A 22180-nucleotide genomic window follows, 5' to 3' on the forward strand; every position below is an offset into this window, starting at 1 on the left:
TTAAAAATTGAATAATTATGTAAGAACTATTTTCAAAATCTCAACTTTATAATATGCTTATAATTGTTTTGCATAATCCGCGACAGAATATTTAAAAATTAATTACACTATCAAATCACTAAGTGGGATAAAGGTACAATTTAACTTGTGAATTATCTTAATTGTTTTTTTTCGATCAGGAAAGACCCCATGATGTTGTGAGCCCTGAGTGGGCGGGCCATGGTCAATATTATTACTTTTTTATAATACCAATTTGAGTGTTTTCACATAATAATCGTAAATAAAAATCAACTTTATTGTAAGTTATTGTCCATTTTAAGTGTCTCTCAGCGTTATACAAAACCTCAAAATTGTTTATATTACCAGTCACAACGATTTAACAAGAATCTATCTGAAACCCTTGGGCCTCAATTTGAAGCAATCGTCACCTTTTAAATTATATATTACAATCAGATTTATATAATTATTCATAAAAAAAAATTGTTTATACAATTGTTCTATTTTTTTTATCTAACTTTTCTATTTATATTTATATAAGGGATACAAGGGATTACAAAAACCGTTGTGACAAATTAATACTCATTATTTTTATAGTTTTGTTGGTAAATTGGTATGTGTATGATTTGGATTGCTAGCAGTGTTCTACTGACATTGTGTTTACACTATAAATTGTTTTCCTCTAAAGCCAATAGTTTTACAGGGTGATTGGTTAACTATGAAGAAATTAAATTTGGTTTTCATTAAGTTAAACGAATCTAGTTAGGGAGTTTAAAATTGTATTCAGTGGGAGGGGTAAACTTTAAAATTTTTGAGATAATAAAGAACATTTCAGGTACAGTTTTCAATCTTCATTAACACATTTTTGATTAGTAAATAACAACTAGCAATATTACTTGTCAGCATCATCTTAGTTGAACACTCAAGTCTCAACTGCTATTATATCGTGTATATTAGGAGATAGGTACTCAAATATCACTAGCAATTACCAATGTTACATTTGTGAATAAATCAGCAATTAATAAAAATAACAGGTAAGGGTAAAAATCATCCAATTTGTTGGACGTTAAGAAAAATAAAACACAATATTTAATCGATTAATAAAAATGTTTGTTTATGTTGTATATAATATATAAAAAAATATCTAATGACTTTATTTCAATTATTTATAACATAAATCCAAGTACAAATGTAAGGTGTCATGTTTTTTTTTAATGTCTTTAAGCAATACCAGTATTATAAAGTAATTACAATTTGGTTTGTAGTTGAAGTTGTTTTGAGATATATTAATAATTATTGCTACTTATATCCTAATGGTGATAAACCATTGACATAATATATGTATATTATGCTATGCCAATGTAGTAAGCTAAACAATACCGTTTATTAACTTGTTAAAATATTACAAAAAAATATCTTATTAAAAAAATTATATTAATACAAAAATAATATGTTTTCAAGAACATCTTTACAAGTATACCTCATACATAATATAAGTTGGTACGTTTACTAAAAAGAAATAAAACTTAATTTCACTATACATTAAGATTAAGATTTTTTTTTACTTGAGATGTTTAAATAATCCGAACCTATAATCTAGTTAAGCACAAAAATAATAGTCGACTACTCTGTTGTATGCAAAAAAAGTGTAATATTACGACACGAGATACGTGACATTCTATTGTTTTATTTATTTATGAGTATATAATAATATAAAAGATCTAACGCTTATTCACAAAACAAAATAATATGTATATATATATATATATTCTATAACAAAGTTTAAAAAAATAATAAAAATATATTTATGTATAAAAACAAGTCAATCAGTTATAAAAAAAATAAAATACTGACGAATGTGTCCATCGATAGTGAGAATAAATAATTCACTATTATTCGATGCACATACTTTTTGGTTACATTAATAATAATAATAATAATAATAATAATAATAATAATAATAATAATAATAATAATTGTCACCGGGGCAAATAAAGTAAGTTCTATTAGGTTGTCGTACGCCGTTAGAAGTATCGGAATTCTCCTTTTTTGCCTATCCTCTCTTTGCGCACCCAATCGGCCGGGGCTGGTACGGGCGGCGGCACCGAAGCTCCCCTGGACGAGTCTGGACTCATGCTCTGCTCGACAAACTCGCTCTTTATGGATTCCTAAAAAGAAATTTTAATTTAAAAAAAGACCATAGTGCTATTTATTTGCACACACACACACAATCGGTTAGGTAAAACGCACTTGCATAGAGTAACCGTGAGACTGAGACGGAGACCTCTTGTCGTATCCTTTGGCGTACACTGGATTGGTAAACACGTCGTTGGAGTCTAACATGGGATTGAACGGCGTCACAATGGTATGTGGCACGTGGGCCACTTGCGAACGGCTATTGCGGGCTTTCCACCACTTCCTGCTGTCGTCCAATATCTGCATGGGTGGTAGAAAATAAATAATAATAAATAATAATTGTCTTATAAAACACTATCGCCACAATTCCAGTCTTCTTCTATTTCTTTACATTGGCCTTGCACTCCCAACTACATGGGGTCGGCCACCCTAGTCCTACACCTCCACAAAGCTCGATCTTCTACATCTCGTTCAATTACTCCAGCTATCTTCATATCACTTTCTATTCCGTCTATTCATCTTTTCTTCAGTCTAACTCATGCTCTCCTTCCCACTTAACACCTTTGACTGTATCTGCCTCAATTTATGCAACTCCCAGACTCCCCCTTATGTATTCATTTCTTGTTCTATTCTCCCTAGCCATTCCACTCATCCATCTTAGCATTCTCGCCACAAATCCAGTAGTAACTATAGTATTAATTGCGTTATTTTCGGCCCTCAAGTCGGCTGTTTAGTTCAATACTGAATACACATTCGAGAGTGCAACATATCTCCACAGTGGAAACTTCTCAGTCCCACGACAGAAACATTGTTACCTAGCCAGTTAAGGTAGCAAGTCGACTGTGGCCTTGGTTTGGACTAAACTCGTCATCATTGTACCGTCAAGACGACCTACCTCTAACAGTTCTCCTCGGACCACCGACAGCTCCTTGTCGTTGTTGGCCGTCCTCGGATAGGTGACTTGGACTATCTTCACGCCGCGGTTTCTCATGTCTTCCAGCCACCTGGCTTGCGCCCTCTCGAACCGTTCGCTTCCCGGACCGCCTGCTGCCATGTTCCGCTCGATGGAATCCGCAGAAATATCACTGCGGGCAGCCACGTCACCGCGTTCCTTGTCAATTCTGGGCGGACTGTGCAACGACAGCGTGTTAAAATCCGGTTCGGATTCACCTTCAAGACTGTGCGAATCATCCCTACAACGACCAATGCAAAGTATAAAGTTAAGATCCATCGGACAAACTCGGGTTAGCACCAACAGCAGTTCCAGCGAATATCCCAAAAAAAATGTTTTTTCACACCGGTCAAACATATAAACTAAAAATTGTGTCGACTTTATATTAGGATCGTCCTTAAATGAAACGCGTCGTTGTGTGGCCATCATTCAGCTCCAAATGTTGAAATGTTTATACATTTGGTTTTGCATCAGATTATATGGGTAGACACTAGGCAGTAAGCTCAGTTTGGAACTTGTGTAAAATTGTATATTTTTCTAAATAATTAAAATTTTGACGTGCAAACTAAGGAGATGAAATGAACATTGAAAAAAAATTAGGGAAATATTTTTCCAACTTTGGGGAGTATTTTACTTTTGATAGGTATCTAAATGGAATTTCACAAAAAACAGCTACAATTTGGTTATACTGGGAGGCTTTTTAGCTTTTTAGCTTGTTTGAAGATTTTAAAAACTATTTCAGAGCACTAAAAAAAAAAGGTATTTTTTTTCCACTCTTTTTTTTATCGGTTAAGGGGGGGGGGCTTTTTTTATAAATTACCTGTCGTCCGGGCTAAACTGCTCGGGGTGTCCTGAATAATTGCCCGGGTTGTAAGTGTAATGCGGTCTGATTCCTTGCATCATCCCTTGTCCGGTCTGCTCGTGTTCGTATTCAAAATAGTCGCTGCTGTCGTCCCCAATGCCGCCTCCTCCTCCTCCTCCACCGCCGTGTGGTCGGTCCCTGTGATGGTACGGACCGTCGCGTAGCTCACCCTGTTTGCCCAAGAAACGATATAAGCACAAGTACAGTAAAGTACACCCAGACCGGCACTAACTTAAGCGCCCCAGCTAAACCTTATTACAACTAGGTAATAGATGCGTCCATGATAAAAAAAAAAAGTTATTGTTATACTATACACGCGAAACCCATTCTGCAATAGTCTAATTTTTAATTTTTACCACTCGTTTGAAAAACAAAAAAAATCTATTCTATCAAACTTTTTTTTTTTAATTCCATTACATCCCTAGTATCTATAAAGTGGGCCAATTTTTAATTATTGGTTGTCTCTTAATTAGTAATAGTCGTTTTTAGCTACTTTAGATTTTTTATTCCAGAAACTGGGTTTAAATATTTATGTTATTTTTGAAAAGTACATGAAAAATAAATTTTTCTCTGAAAATCATCCAATTTTTTTAATTTGTCCTTCTCTCTTGTATTTAATAAATACAAATTACTTATTTATATCATTTGAACTAAGGGAATTGCATGCGATCTGTTTTTTACATTTTAGACCAAAAAACCAGACAAAATTATGACTACTCAGAATGATCCAATTTTAATTCAATAAAAATATACCAGTTCTTTGGCAACTTTATTAGGTTATGTAGGAAACAGAATTTTAATTTATTTAATTACAAGAAACTGAAAATTTTAAATGAAAATCGGCTTCTTACATAACATAGTAAAGTATCCAAAAAACTTAAATCTCTCCACAGAATTGAAATTCGACCATCCTATGTAGTCGAAATTTTGACTGGGTTTTTGGTTTAAATTAAAAATTATACCTTGAAGCTTATACAAATCAGTGATGTTAGCTTACGCCGATGACATTGTAGTGATGGGAGAGACTAGGGAGGAAGTTGCCCAGACAACCGAGAGACTACTTAAGGCAAGCATGTCAATGGGCTTATATGTAAATGAAAATAAAACTAAGTACATGGTGATGTCAAGGACCAATCTAAATATAAACGACCTATTGGTAGACAATTGGAAATTTGAAGCAGTGGACGACTTCAAGTATTTGGGAGTAAACGTCAATAACAAGAATAATTTTCTATATTGAAAATTATTTTCTACTTTTTAGTTTATTTTACTATTTAAGCGTGTTTTTTAGTTTTTTTAAACTATATTTTTCATAAAAATTTGCAGCCTATACAAAACTAGTTAAAAACAGACCGCATGCAACCCCCTTAAACAATAACCGGAAACATAGGTAAATACAATTAAATGTTAATTCGGACTTTGGTTTAAATTTGTATTAAATTATGAGTAGTATGCGGCCAATGTAAGTCTGTTATACCTCTGGATGGGCGTTTTTCATTTCGTCCCTGGACTTTTTCGGTTCCGCCTGACCACCGGCTGTCGGCGCTTCGGACGACGATACCGGAATCGGGTACTCCGGCGACCATCCGTCCATGAAAATCGGATGATACGGAGCCACGTAGCCTTTCCATTGTTCTCTGCGCAAAAATCCAACGCGGTAATAGCAGATTACAACGGTCGGTAGATAGGTAGGTACTCAAAATGGCAAAAGAGGCCTATCTATATAATCCGTACCTGGGTATGAGCCAAGCGTCGCCAAGCGAATGCCAGAGTTCGGTCTCTTTGCTGGTCACGCAATTCATCAGCAGATTGATGGCGTCCCTGGTGAGTAACGGCGCCACTACTCTGGACGGTATGTTGGGCTTGTAGTGGGTATCGTGCGAGGCGTCCACGATCAGCGCCAGCGGCGTAAACAGGAAGTGCACTAGTTCCGGTGCGTTCGGGTCATGGATATGCGCTTTTAGTTTGGCCTTGGAAAAAAAAACAGCAACAGCTCGGGTTAATAGACCGGTGGTTGAATTGCGATTATTATTACTACAATGCTTCTATCGAGCACTCACCAAAAGGTTGAAAGACAGTTTGAACTTTTGGAAAATATCGACAAATTCGATTTCCGGAGGCGGCTTGGCTCGCATCGTCAGCATTCCGTCCCCGATGTCCTTCTTTTTGGATTTTCGGTTCCTTTTCCAGCATAACAAACACAATATTCATTTCATATTACGTTTTAATCCAATTACTGTCAAAACATAGTGAAATATGTCTATGTTTGAAGCTAAAAAGGCGTATAACTAGATGATAAGCCAAACCAGTGAGAACGGCCGTCAATAGGTAGTTTATTTTTTTTATCGTTTTACATCAACACATTTTACACTTATTGTATTTTTTACTAAGTTAATAGCTAAATATGTCAGCTAGACATTAGGATGAATTTCGTATGTGTTCGTACCAAATTCAATTTTCTTCTTCGCTTGGTAGGCTACTAATATCACTATATAGTTACTAGTAAAATTTAGTATCGGCAAGTTAAGTGTAACAGATAATTAGTATTTGTCGACTAATTAGTACATTCATTTAGACAATGAACTAGCCATTGGCCAACACTATGGTTACTAGAGCAATAGATTCGTTCGTACAACTGAGTTTATCTTTTTTTCGACGTGAAAGAACTAATCCAAGCTAACACAACCCAACCTTACCTTCGTCTGCGTTCTAGCTCGCGGGAAGCAGCTGCCGCGTGCTGTAACCTGGCAATAAACTTCTCTATGTCGTCAAAACAATGGTTGAGCACGATCACGTCCCTCTCGTACTTCTCACTAGACGTCGAACTCGTCTCATCGTCCACCCTAGCCGGACTGTCAGTGTCTAAACGAAAACGACAACAATCGTTAGTCGATCACGTATATTAGAAACAAACGTGGAGCCATTGAAGTCTCCAATGTCTTGGGAATTTATGTTGAAAGTACTTACGATGTGCGACGGCGTTGAAGACGGACACTTGCTCGCGGACGCTGACGCCGTTCAGAGGAGGTGGATTCGAAGGTGGAGCAGGCGGCATGTGTCTGGTCTTTCGACTGATCCCCTTGCCGGACCTGAGCAACTTGAGGTCTTCAACCAACTCCTGGGCCGGTATGCTTTGGCACTGAAACAAATCGAAACCGGATAAGTACGCGGCGGATAGTACGCTGTGTTATAAAATTAGATAAGTATAAGTACATACTTGAAATATGTGCATCTCCGATCGCGAGTCTACCTGACCCACGACGAACACCAAAATGTTGTTGTAGATTTCCATGGGATCGTTGCTGGTGAACGCCGTCGGCTCCTTCACCAGCGAAATGGGAAACCTCTCCATCACCACCTGCGTTCGAACGGAGACACATCAGAGTTGGCAGAAACAATCCAACCCGAGTGGGGTTTTTGCAAACTCTTTGGAAATCGTGTACTTACGCCCGTCTCGTAGTCCATTATGAGCACCCAAGACTGGTCGAGCCGCAGCTGCATCTTTTGCGACCAAATGCCGTTGGATTTTTCCAACTGCAACAGTCTTCTCATGCCGTCGGCCGGGTAAACGATACCGGTGTTTTTTGATACGGTAAACGTGGCCAAGTGCTCAATGACATAGGTGGGTGCCGAGCTGTCATCGCCACCGCCACCATTGTCGTTCCTCTCTTCGGTCGTGATGATACTCTGTTGTCCCCCGTCTTAAATAATAAACCGAAAACTATTAGTATTGGTCGTTAGAAAATTGCCTATACAACTACAGGCATAAGGATTTCGGTAGTAGGTACAACTATAATGTACTGAGAAATAAAACAAAATATGATATTCAATGTGATAATCATATGCGCCGGACCTATATTTGAACTGAAGCGACAATACAACAATTGGGAGTAGATAGAAAATTATAAGAAAACCCACACATTTTACATCAAAAGTGAAAATTGTTTTAATGCCAATGGTTGTTTAATACTTAAAACTTTGATTCACATAAAATATGAGACTCAGCGCCATTGTATTTGTTAATATATACTAAGCCAACTGGACTAGACCAACAAATGGTGAGAAAAAAATACAATTTAAATTTTGTTAAATCGGTTCTCTCGATCATGGGCGTTATATTTTTTATTGATGGACCAGAAGAAGGTCTCTGAAAAGGGCTCAAAGTGGCAACACGGATCAAACTTGTGGTCATATTCGAAAAATATGTGAAGATTATGAAAAACACATGTATTAAGACTTAAGTAAATTAAGAAGTGCACGGAATCAATGTGTTTCCGGACAACAATACAGAAAGGCAAATGGATTTTAATGATATAGAGAAAGCCGATTCAATATGTCCAAAATGAAAAAACTTGTTTTTTCATTTTGGACAACAAAAGGACCTTTTGTTGCATACACATAGCGCATAAATCAGAAATCAAATTTAAAATTACCTTTTGATTTAATTAAATTCTAGCAAGACTTTTATTTGATTACCAGTTACTTTAATAATTTTCAAAATAAAAACTTTTCTCAAAAGCATTATTAACATTTTACAAATTTCACTATATACAACATTATTTGGGAACAAGACCCCCAAAAAAATCTGTTTTATTAAATTTGTTTTTATTTTTGCTCAATTTGAATCTTTACTAGAACAACTATCAGCTTTTTTAAATTGCCTCCAAAGTTGTAAAAATCGAGGTTTTGTGGTATTTTTAGTATGTTTTACTTAAATCAGTTTTTATATTCTGTTTCCTTACAGAACTGACCACAGTTTATAACAAAATCAAATTTAAAATTTCTTATTGTTGTTGAAAAGTGTTTTATAACTTTGTGGAGGCCGTTTAAAAATAAATATAATAGTATCGTTACCAATATTAATTACAACAATAAAATATTAAATGATTAGTTAATTCTATTGATAAATGATACAAAACATAGAACGGAATAAATACATAATTTTGATTGATTTTTTTTTTATGTTGGAGATTTAATTTTTGAAAATCGTTGAACAAGAATTGAAAAGTTTTAAGTTTTTAACGAAAAAACCCAACTTACCCGTAGAGTATCCATTTGAATTGACGCTGTTTCGGTGGTAAGGCATTATTGGTTTTTCATTAAACTCTCTGCAAACATTAATCAATTAGGTACTAGCATAACACAACGTCCGGTAATTCACTGCGAATGACTTTCAACAGATTCATCAATATCAGAGGCCACTAAGCTCACAATGAATCATCTCATGTATATGTACATCTATAATATTATCATGCATATTGTAATTACCGTGACGTCGCCCACGTACCTTCTATTCGTTCCTTGCTGTTGCATCGACATATCTTTCAATCCAGGCATCTCTTACAATAGCGAGTCGTGGCAACATCTAACCCTAGACAAAAACAAAAACCACACCAGCGTTAAAAACACATACGATTATTATTATACTAGTATATACACAATCGAACATCACAAGCAGAGACAATGATGGGCGAGCTGCTATGGGCGTTATAAGGTGCGAGCGTTAGTTCTGTGTCTGTGCACTACACTCACTCCGGCGGTGCAACAAATGACATTATAATATTTTGTTATTGTCTATGCGTGTGTTTGTGAACGTCTCGGCGAAACCGTCGTACAGTCTTAACTTTGAATGCGACGCGACGTTAAGAAATACAACTTGCAAGTCGATGAATCACATAAACCGCACGTGTGACTGAATAATGATTAATGCGATAGCGCTGTAACGGGAAATCGAAATTCATACTCATGCAGCGCCCAAAGATGACGGTCAAATCCGTGTGAGCGACGACCAAACGCCAAAAATATAGGTGACGCATGAATGTTTTTACAGGATAAAAACAATGTGCATTTGGTACACATATTAAAAAAAAAACAAGTTTTATTTTTACTGACATATAAATACCAGTATGAGACAAGCGATTCACTAAGTATAGTCTTGATGGTAGAACGGTGTCTCTAAAGATGGACCCTGCAATGGGTTCGAAACGTCAGCTAGCCAATGACAACGCATTGAGAGATCCGAAAATTATCAAGTAAATAGTTCATTTCCTGAAAGTTATAACAAACTAAAACCAACAAGATGTCTGTGATAAGCATAGGTGTTAATTGGAGGATGAGCCATAGGTGAGCATCGCCGCTTAAAATTTTTCCGATTTTAAACCTAACAACACAAGGTCTTTCTTAGAAATTCAAACAAAACATATTGCAATTTAAGTATTAGTTTTACAATGGTGTTATTTCACAAAACCTCTAGTTTATTCTAGGATAAGTTTTCATCATATCGCTTTTTAGGATGCACTATTTGCACTTTTGAAAATTGGACAAATAGCCTATAACACTTGGTTTCAAATCTTAAAACTCAAGTTTTCAGCTAGTATTGAACAAAAACATATCAAAACAATTTTTTTAATAAAACCTAATTATTATCAGCTATTATTCTCAAAATCATAGCAAAAATAAAACCATATTGAGAATACTTGGTTTCAAATCTTAAAACGCAGGTTTTCAGCTATTAATATTTTACAAAAACTTATCTTGGGTAATGACTAAAGCACTTCTTTGAGGAACTGAGCAATTTTAACATTAAAGTTCAATTTTGTAGCGATTATTTATTAAGTCAATAAAAACTCGGTTTAGTGTATCAGGATTCAGGTTAATTAATCTTTATTAATTAGTTAAACTAAATTAAAGTATTTTTTTTTTACAAAATTAAAAAGGTATACATTTTTACAAAGAAATGTTTTATGTAACCGAAGACATAACGATAATTTTATTTTATTTTGGCTGATTAATTTGAGTAGAAGCCATCGAAAGTTAACTTTCAACGGCAATATTATGAGTTATGACACTTAATAATTATTAATTTCAAAAGAGAATGAAAAAAATAATAATAATAATTACATCCTCTAATAATCCAACTATTGTCTCTATTAAAAAATTAAAAATAAATCTTGCTGCTTACTATATTTTATCGTTATAACCGTAAAAGCCCCTTCCATCATCATTTAAACGCCAATAATAATTTCCACACCGCCAGTAAAGCCACAAGTAAAAAAATACAAAAATAGTCATCGTTCTGCGTAAACCTGTGTTTTTATCACATGGCCAATTGTGCAATTTAAATATTATAAGTACTTAAAACAAATTCGCAACGTTTCAAAGACCAATCAAAACTCAAGCAAATTGTTCATATATTCTTTATAATAGCGTCTACAACAATCGCCTTAGCTACGTTGGTTCCACAATAAGAAATTATAGTAGGTATATAGCAAATAGTTAATTGTCTACAATAACGGGTATAATAAAATAAACACGGGTGCTGCTATGTATAAACGGTCGGTTATTAAAAAAAAAATCTTAGAAAGGCGTTGAACCCATTGTTCACTAGTGATGGTGTAATGCTGTAATTAAACGGAATCCTAACGCGTTTCACTTGCAGTAATAATCATAATAATAATCGTTTGACATGCAATGTGCAAGACACCGGTTCGAAATCTCCTTAACGCTATTATAAGGAAATTGCAAAGTGATCTAAGTAATAAAAGTCGATGTTACCATTCGTTTGATGTGTAGAGGCATTGTGAACGCATTAATTTGTATTTTATGAAAAAAACAAAACAATTAAAGAGAATGAGAAAATTAAAAACTAATATTACGCTAAATAATGAATTGTTAAAATTAAGGTGGAGTTGGCCAGTAATAGAAACATTTTCTAAAAAATCACTTTCAAAGAAACACTTTGAAAAATATTGAACTTAATAACAGCGCCTTGGTCGCTTGGACTTTAGTTTTTATTCATAATAGATAAAACAAATTTAATATTTATAAAATACACTTTTAATTTCCAAAAAAATGTGTGTATTTTTTGGACCGCTACTGTTTCGACCGCAATTTTAGTTGCATTTGGTTCGGTTTGGCAAAATGCGATAAGCCAAACATTATACAAAAATCGATTCAGAATGGTATAATTTGTGATTATTCCTATGCAATTCCCAAGGTTGAGCATGTTTTTTGCTTCGCCCACCAATGGGCGTCCATGTTTGTAGTACAAAAGAACCTGCGTTGCAACATAAATTATGCGGAAATGCACTGTTATATTGTATAATTTACACCTGACCTATATAACAGTATCATAATGAAATACAGTGTGTACTGCGACTACAGGACCTTAAGACAATACCTTAAGATTTGGTACAGTCATTACTTAGCTCGGTGGACAGTACCCCAACTATAATATATTTTAGGATACTTCAGCTTAACGCTTACTTTTAATTAATCGGGAACGTATAAAAATGTAAATTATTTTGAACAGTTGTATCAATTGTAAATAATCAAATGTAGGTAAAACAATTTTAGTAATAGTACAAAAATTAAAAGTTTTTAAAATTACCTGGAGTCTTTAATCTAGTACCTATTTTATCATCTAGTATACATAAATATTTCAACAAGAGGGACGTTAAACGAGTTGTAAACCTTTCTATAGTTGTTCAACACTGATGCTAAGAAAAATTGTAATTTTAGTCACTTAATTATTTTTTTTAAATTATACCACTATAACTATAGAACTGTTTCTTCTAGTTATACTATACTTTAGTTATACTATAATTTTTTTCATTAGGTGAGATATCGAAAACTAAGAGCAATTTCAGTAGAATCAACCAGATGTCAACATTTCAGAAATGTAATTAATTATGATCATAAAACAAATGAAAAAGATAAAGCATTTTATCAAAGCGCTTCCAATGAGCGTACTGCTAAATCACCAAAAAAAAGTAAAATAAAATAAAGCAGAAATAGCTTGATGATTCCGAGTCGGATGAAATTCAGGTTCTTATTTCTTAAGAAAGTTATTTTATGGTATCTTCAAACTGTAGTTTTCCTAATAAGTGATAGCACTGTAATCCTACGGATTCTTTTGCAAAATGAAAAATTTCTCATGAATGTCTTATAGAGGCCTAAACATTGCCTGTTGCAGGTTTTCTGATCCAGAACTTCATTAGAGGGGAACAGTAAGCTACCTTCCATGTCCTTCTTCCGTCAGAGCATTTCATGGGCAAATTAAATCAGACTAAGAAGCATGTTCCATGTTTTATCATTTTAGCCGTTAATCTTTAAGAAGACTGTAACATTTTTTTTTTTGCACTGGTAAAATACTTAATTTATTCGCTGAGCTGTATAATTGGTCGACAAGAGCAATGCATTGTACAATATATTGTATACACTTGTAATAATTATAGTGCAAAATATTTTATAATACAATAAACAGCCGACGCGACGTGAGGATTGGCTGGCAATTTATATACATTTCATTATTAAGCCACATGATCGCACGTTTATAGTAGGCATATTATGTATATGTTTATAGCGGTAAGCGGATTTGTAGGCGCTTTGGAATTCCTCGGCGGTAATCGCCTGCATTGTTGTCATATAAATACATGTATTATCATTATGTATAGATATATGAAATGCAATATAAGATTTCAGTATTAATAAATTATTATGATTTCTACCATATATCATTTACCGTACCTTTACACACCTGCGTGCGTTGACTCAAATACTAATTAATAAAACAATAATAACACAAATATTTGAGCACATAATGACCGTTTGGGTTGCCAACAAAATAATATATTCTATTATTATTCTCGAGGAGAGGTCATTACCACATCGATTGGAATGGTTACAAATCCATGTGTGTAAACATTTACCCGGAGCAGTTCTGCGTGCAAGAGATTCCCCGAGTTGGGTCTGTATCGGTAATATGTTTATAATAATATTATTTGTAGACTTTCAGTGCTCGAGGCCGTGGAAACCAGTATAATCGTTCGGTTGTTGCGGACATTTTTTTCCTACCGGTGTTTTTTTTAATTATTCGGTCGTAGAGTTTCACCAAAAATAAATAGAAACACTTAAGTGCCTATCGAAAATACCTACTGAAAAAACAGACACAACCCTGTGTCGAGGACCTATCCTATTTATAACACATCATATGTATAATCATGATATTTATTTTACATTTTCGAAAACACCGTGTACCTTCGACAAATAAAACTTTTACTCGGTGTGAACGAACTACTGTACTGCCATATTTGACACAGAAATCGAATGACCGCCACAGCTGAGCTGTAAGGCCAATAAATACTTTGAAAATATTCAGGTACCTAAATACCATTGATACGAGTTATGAATAGTGCATATTATCTATGTCCTATACTCCTATACGCATACACACATAAATGGACACCCACCGTTTATTAATCCTCTCGAAGACAATAAAAACCAAATATATATATATGAATATCTATCAGTATGTGTACTATGAAGAGCAAACGTATGAAGAGTAAACCATACACGCTGGCAACGACAACACACAATGAAAGATATAATTGTTATTGATTAAAATTAAAATAAATTAACCAACAAAACACAGCACGGTACTCGTTAAACTATTATTTAAACGATCGACGATTGACGCCTCAGGACATTCTTTATTGTACTTACCGAATTCGCATTACATTAATCATTAAGAGTAGGTACATACCACGCATATATTATACAATACATAATTTAACGTATGCCAACTATGCATATGCACTGGGTATAATAGAAAATACGAGTACTGAGGGGGGAGGGTAACCAATTGGTTAAAAAAAAAAGAAATTATTAATTATTTTAGCCACAATGATTTATTGACAGAAAAATTAACTCTAAAATACCCGTTTGTTATAACTGATGGTTGTAGGTAGAGTAGATAAAAAATAATTGATCATATATTATTTTTAATGTTCCCAGTTTATTTTTAAATAATAATATTTTTTTTAACCGAACGCGTTTTAAATACATTTTGAGTTGAAAGAGCATAAATACTACTAGCTTTTAATTAAAAAATTAAAAAGCTAATATTAGCTATAAGCTTAAATAATTTTGTTTTACAAAAAAAAAAGGTTATACATTTATTATATACTGTTTGTATAAGTATCACAGTTCATCGTACCTCAATACACTATATTTAATATTAAAACAGTTGTGAACGGTTTAAACATGATTGTAACATAACTCGAGATTGGCATTTTTATACTAACGATTTAACATGCATATTGTGACGTTCTAAACAGAAACCAAATGATATTTAATTTAAAGTACATGTACTTAAGCGTGTATTATCGTATTGAAGACAAGGTATTCTGCGGCTAACTGATTCTTTTGGCATTAACGCGCTTATTTCATACTTATGTCATGGGGCAAAAGGAATTTATGAAACACACATAATTTGTATTCATATGGTGTACGAATTGCTCAACTATACGGAATTGAATGTATAGCTAGAAACAACAGGTTACCTATTTACAAATACATAGGTATAGTACAATTTATGCAGTATATCATATATGTACTATACCATTGGAATGCACCTAAAACACCATAAACAGAAGAGAAATCGACGTTTCTCATCGAAATCAGTCCGCCTGTTAATTATTCGTCTCTTATGCACTTGTGTTTATTAATCCACATAATATATTATACTAACTTCACCGGTTCACGGATCGCAGCATTATATATATATACATGTATATATATTATTTTATAAACTGCAAACGGTAAATATATGGGAGAAGTGTAACTATATATAATTACAAGTGGAGCGTACGCTGCTGTTGTAGAAAAAAAAATGTTTTCACTTTTATTATACCTACTCCAATGTTTCATTATACATATACAACCACACCGACCACCTCTTCTACACTGGCTTCAAGGACTTACTGGAGGAATTTTCGAATTACTTTAATTGCGTATTATCCGCAAATTATAGATCTATTTGACGATAGGTACACTGCAGGTACACGATTACTATAATAATAATTTGAAAAAATTCCTTCGATTATTAGCAGTGAGGTATACTTACCCACCGTAGAAATATTATAGTGTTTCTTCATTAAACATTATTACTTTCGTTTGACAATCGGTTTTCACAGCGAATAACCCCAACGGCCCAATGGTTCTACCTACCAGCTGCAAGTACACTTGCAGTTATTATTTATACTCTTTTCCACTATTAACTTGTGTTCACATTAAACTGTTGATCGTGCAATCATCGACGTCACTTCGGTCCTACGTCGTTGATCTTATTATACATTCTCATAATAGATACAAGAAAGGTATAAATAACGAAAACAACGTTTTTGCCTTCGATGCGTAACTGTAAAAGTACTGTGTTTTTTTCTATTATTTTCTTGTGCCCCGTATTCTGTAGACTCATTAAACAACTTTTTCTCTTTGGACCGATTTCCTCGAATCGCATTTTTATGTATAAAATCAATAATTCTATGTACTTGCGCATTACAATAAACCAAAATTAATTTCTCCCTTCCCAAAAGAGATAGGAAAACGAACAAAACTATTGAACGATTGATTTAAACGAATTGATTTTGCAAACGAATTGTCAAATCGAGTATTAACATTAATGTGACATTTATTAACTGCCTATCAATAGATTGAAAACTGTTTAACGTTTATACTGTGCGAGCTTCCAAGTAGCACAGGGAAAGTCATCATTGGTCCAATGATAGTCCTGTAGATAAACTTATGCACTTACATGTTTTTTGTAAACTTTTAACAATATAGAAAACGATTATAAATTATACTATTACTTGTCATAGGCCTATCCTCGCCAGTTAAACTCAAGAAATTATTATCCAAAAAAAGGGTGTGCTTAAAACACACTTACAAATTTGACGAAAGAAAATTGTTACATGCGACTGATTCTCTTAAGGTACAAAATGTTACCAGATGTGCCCACAGCAAATATATATATATATATATATATATATATATATATATTGGTTTAAATGACAATTATGCAATCAAACATAATGTTTCGTAAACATAAAAATTATAATTTAGTTAAGAATTCTGAATTTGTATAAATGGCCGGTTAGAAACTAGAATGAACCAAAATAAAAAAATTGTGAAATAAACGCTCTAAATGTACCCATAAGTGGGCTTAAATTCTTGTAAACCATAATAAATGCTGTTCTACTGGGTGTCATAAGTCATAATAACATTCAGATGTTTCATTTAGTATACTAAATACGTAAATAATAAAACATAAAAGTAGATTAGTTCAGGATATATAAAATATATGTCATGCATAACATACGAATAAAGTTCTTCTAGTTCTGTATAACATCGGTTTTGTGTTTTTTTTTTATTTGTGCCTGTTTATCGTATCATCTTGAAGTCAAAATACCGAACAGACATTTTGTTAATTTCCAACGTATAAATTATTTAATATGTATCTATTAAAGTATATATTATTTCACGTTATAAATAACCTTAAGTTCGGAGTTCATCGCATAATATTTGTTGTTGTTCTACTTTTAACTATTTTATCTTGAAATATTCATGTCCGGTAGATAATACTTACATGCCTTTTGTGTCGAATGTAATAAAAAATGAAATTGTAGGCAAACATAAAACAAACATTAGTACAATGGACGGTTTATATATTTTTAATGTACTTTTAGAACTAACTTATCAATAAAAATAACACGACCGTATTTTAGTATGAACTTTTAACACCAAACAGTATTATTTGGAAAACACGAGTGTAGGGCGTAAATTGAATATACATAAATACATATGAAATTATTGGTGTCGGGTATTTTTTTATAGCTTAAATCTACGTTAAAGAATGCCAAATGTATTTTTTGAAACAATTATTGTATTGTTGTAGAAACTATTTTGAAACAAATAAACTATGCGGGGTAGGCGTTATACATCAATGCAAATAGGTATATAACAATAACATTTACATAGTTAACACATATTTAATTGTTTAATTTTTTAATTGTCACATATTTATTATTTTAATGTATATCTCGACAATAAATATTAAGCTGCGCATTTTTGAAAAAGACATTAAAACCGCTGAAGTAATAATCGTTAAAACGTAAAATTAAGATTTCATATGCCTACTTAGCCGAATAAATTTAAATATTGACTTTCAAAACAAATTAACATACGATATGATAATTTATACGGCCTCTTAGATGAGTAAGCAAGTCGGTTTCTCTCGAATCTATTTTACATACGAGTATAAAATCAACCCTTTTCAGTATAGTTGGTAAAAAATAAAATATAAATTTCATTAAGTATTGTTCGACTTAAATTTCCCTTTGAAAGAGTAGAAAACAATAATCTTTATTATTACTCATCTAAGTCATACAGTATTACAGACACAGCGGTTATCATTGCGGTCATAGAAGTTGCCTAAGAAATGCAGAATAAAAAAGTGGTTAGGATATGTTATGTTATTCATAAAATACTTGGTCGTAAATCGTAATATGACTATTCTCTAACTATTCTCTGCAGCTATTTAGATTAAAAAAAAACATACAAGATTGGAATCGAAATTATCACCGACGACGCATACCGGAGAATATGATATGTGATTTCTACTATACTACCTACAGGTACAACCCCATATTGGTAATTGTTTTATTGAGATATAAGCAAATACTTCCTATAAGTGCTTATTAGGCAACAATCGATAAACGACCGTGCTCTCGACGTGAAAGTTTCCCGGAGACGATTAAAAAATACTAATTGTACACTTAACCGTAAATTCTACTAGGAAATAATAATATAGTTCAAACTATGCACAAGCCACGAAAACAAAATAATGCGAGCAATTCGTGTAAACTAAACACGCGATAAAACAAATTATATATAAATTACCAATCGTTAAAAAAAGCTCACTAAAAATTATTAAAATAAGGATTTTTTAAGGCAATTTATTGGGTGTACAAGCTTGAAATTTAAAAACATTTTGATCATTTATTTTGGTTCGAAAATAGAATATGGTGTCTAATGTCTATGGTTTTAATTATCAGAAAAATAAAGGAAACCGTTTTTAACGTATGTTGTGTTTTTTTACAAACTGTTGTTAAAGTTTGCTTTTTTGCAAACTAGCGAAAAAGTTTAAGACAATTTTACTCATTTAGTATGAACAACTATTTGAAATCAGTCATATATTTTACCTATCAGTCATTTAATTTAATTTTTAATGTAATTGCTATTAGGATCCAGAGACTTCAACGCCTTGAACCTCAAGTTGAACAAAATACTTGTAAAGTAGTACCTTCAGTGATTGAAGTATAAATAATATTAATATTAAATTTATGACAAAACCGTAGGTTTAAATGTAATTTTTTAATGAAAATAATATATACTATGAACAACTTTTACCTAGATTCCGTTAGGTTCGGTTAAGTTGTGCTAAGAAAAATATTCACAAAAATTTAAGTTTCTTAAATTAAGATTCTTTTTTTCTAGTTGATAATATCCACTGGGACTTTTTAATATGTTTACAATTATTTACACGCACACCCTAACGTTGGTTAAGACCAATTTCGACTGGGAAATTGCTCCAGTTTTGTTTTTATTGCATATTGACTGGTCCACAGAGATAAATATTATCGTCAATGGAAATCGTCGTACAACGGTACTTAAATGTATCTTTTTTTTTCTTCTGAACCATTTACCCATTTATCTTGTACCGCTAGACACTCGTGGTTTTATCTCTCTAACGCGGTGCGTCGATAATTATCGTACAGGCCATCACATAGAAACACAACAATGGCCTGTATGAATACCTTAGGGGCATTACTGGTGACATTATTATTATTATTATTATTATTATTATTGCTATTACAATATACGTTATGTATTATTATTATTATTGTACGCAGAATGATAGTGGATAACAACGAAATACGACGATATAATGGATACTCGCATACATACAAGTACAACGAAGGTCATCAATAGGCCACACCTAGCGCTGAGCGGATCGTTTTGACATTCCAGAACGTTTTCCTCTCGATAGGTATACACACAAACGCAGCTGCCTATGGTATTATCATTTTGTGTATAATATAATGTACACCAACTATACATATTATTATATCAGTTCATAATAATATATTATGTGTGTTATAGTAAATATATACATGCATCCAACACAAACTACACACACACACACCACGGATGTCTAAATTCCTATTATTATAATATGTTGTTCGTCTAGTCTATCTGTCGTACACGAGTACTACAATCTTACACAGGAAACCTCCCCTCCCCCGAACCCGATTAATTAACCAAACGGGCCGATACTCAAACGGTTTATAGTCTTAAAATGTCGTGCCTCGTCTATTGTCTATCACCTATGAAAATGTTGTACATTTTAATGCGTTTACACGACGTCACGTTTCGCCCGTTTTCCTCCTTCCGAAGGAGGGGAACATATTATTTATTATAATACAACAACAATTTCAAGAGGGGAAAAATGTTAACAAATACGAATTACAGTAGACATTTATCACCGTCGACGGTTTTGCATAATATAAACCGTTTAACCTCGTTAGATTGATTTTTTTTTTTTTTTAAACACTAGTACCTATTAGTGTACAGCTAATATACGACTACAGTAGGTAACAACCGATTGATATCAACTGATAGATTGCACCGAGTGAAAGGACCTCCTCGGTTATTTCGCAATGCATATAGGTATGATAGATATCCGCCACAGCCGCGTACACAATATATCAATTTTGACCGGTACCATAAAATCCTAACGAATGTTAAAAAAAAAAAAAAATATTTGTCTAAAGAATTTGCTTCAAGGACCACCGGACAATCTTAGATTATTTGTTGATTTTTGTTTTCCTCCGAATTTTACCCTAACCCACTATTCCTCGTGTTCGGGCGGGTAGTGCACGTGACCACTAACTTGGAAGTTTTATTTCGGTATTATAATTGTTATAACAGTATAATTGATTGGAAATCTTACTTCGAGAAATGATTATTATCGCGAAACAACAATGGTGATCGTGCGGTATCGTTATCTCCGCCGATAGTGGGACCGCTGGATTGGCACTGCAGCATCCGACGTCACCTCCTTGTGTTACTTGTTGTGTTATTATTATTGGTGTACAACACGACGCGACGGTTCTGTGGTAGTCATCGATTGAGAAAAACGTCGTCGTAGAAAAAAACGACAAAACAACACGAAATTTTCAGATTATAAAAAAATGGCGTTTACGCGAACCGACTGTGGAAGAACCGTGTGAACGAAAAGTGAAACGGCAAGTGCGCGTGTGAAAGCGACGGCGGTCGTTTCGGATCTGGCCACGACGGAGAAGCAACGCGCGACTGGCCGTACCTATTCCGGTCGGGCGGCACAGGTGCCGCGGTAATGCTATGTACCTGAGTCACGGTGCTGCGGCGGTGTGGCCGCAGCCTAATGTCGACGGCGCGGCGGCACGTCCTACCTGCCACGGCCGCGGCGGCTGAAGGGGTCATGACTAGCTTCTGCGGCTGGCGGCTGGCTGGATGGTAGGTACATGCACGGTCCGTTGGCCGCTGCTACCCGACACGGCAATTATTACAATGTGTACCCATATACTATACATATTGTACATATTATATATATATATATATATATATATATTTATTTATAATGTGTGTATGATGGGATTTAAAAAAAAAACCATTTATCAGTTAACATGAACATAATATATGACAGTGGCGTGGCGAACTCAAAATTGTCCACAGTCAAAATCACATGTCCGTATAGTAACGAAGGACTCCTCTATCATAACCTGGACAATCCAAATTGGAATCTTCTATAATACAGCAGTGTTCAAATTGGAAGTTCCCAATTTACCACTTCTCGTCCCTTACATAACAGGGTTGGATAGGCGATTAAACAATGCTCGCTCCTAATCCGTACACCTGACAGGAGTGTTCAAATTGGGAACTATCGAAATTAGATTGAAATAAACCAATAGCATGGGCCATCCGAAGTTCCTGAACTTACATTAAATATCTTCAACTGTCAATATACAAGAGCATATGATTGTAACCCACAGGACTGTATTTAAAAATCGTTTAGCCTCCTCCTCTATTCCTTCTATAAGCTCTACGTCATATTTTCTGTAAAAAAAAATTCAATTTTTAATTTATTAATATTAGTAGGCATGAGCATTTTTATGAGGATAAAGGAACTCTCTTTTAATCAATGATAACAACATCCCCATCCTCTCAAATAAAAAAAATACTGAACACACCACTCCAGATATGTACTATGTTATGTATACAATAAGATATTTTTAGTTATTATATTTTACTAAATTTGTTTAACAGCTATTAGTAGTGTATTTATACTATTT

General features: G+C 33.7%; 1 protein-coding gene across 2 annotated transcripts; it reads right to left on the bottom strand.

Annotated features, from left to right (window-relative positions):
• Positions 1-1171: 1171 nt before the first annotated feature.
• On the bottom strand, positions 1172-21177 carry LOC126836583 (epidermal growth factor receptor kinase substrate 8-like). 2 transcript variants are annotated; one of them, XM_050570125.1, is made up of 14 exons: positions 20800-21177; positions 9235-9318; positions 8988-9055; positions 7395-7648; positions 7165-7305; positions 6915-7086; positions 6644-6809; positions 6008-6128; positions 5682-5917; positions 5425-5584; positions 3906-4117; positions 3029-3326; positions 2248-2433; positions 1172-2165 (listed from the first exon to the last, which is right to left on the bottom strand). In XM_050570125.1, the coding sequence occupies exons 2-14, from the start codon at positions 9282-9284 to the stop codon at positions 2022-2024; spliced, it is 2208 nt and encodes a 735-aa protein (XP_050426082.1). In that variant the 5' UTR covers positions 9285-9318; positions 20800-21177; the 3' UTR covers positions 1172-2021. The 2 variants fall into 2 exon arrangements, with proteins under 2 accessions (XP_050426082.1, XP_050426084.1); XM_050570127.1 differs by lacking the exon at positions 20800-21177 and adding an exon at positions 9387-9507.
• Positions 21178-22180: the final 1003 nt, after the last annotated feature.

The sequence above is a fragment of the Adelges cooleyi genome, unplaced genomic scaffold, assembly GCF_023614345.1.
Source record: "Adelges cooleyi isolate 19-005CV unplaced genomic scaffold, UGA_ACOO_1.1 ACOO_flye_CR_arks_rails_tigmint_CR_PRNA_247, whole genome shotgun sequence".
Taxonomy (NCBI): domain Eukaryota; kingdom Metazoa; phylum Arthropoda; class Insecta; order Hemiptera; family Adelgidae; genus Adelges; species Adelges cooleyi.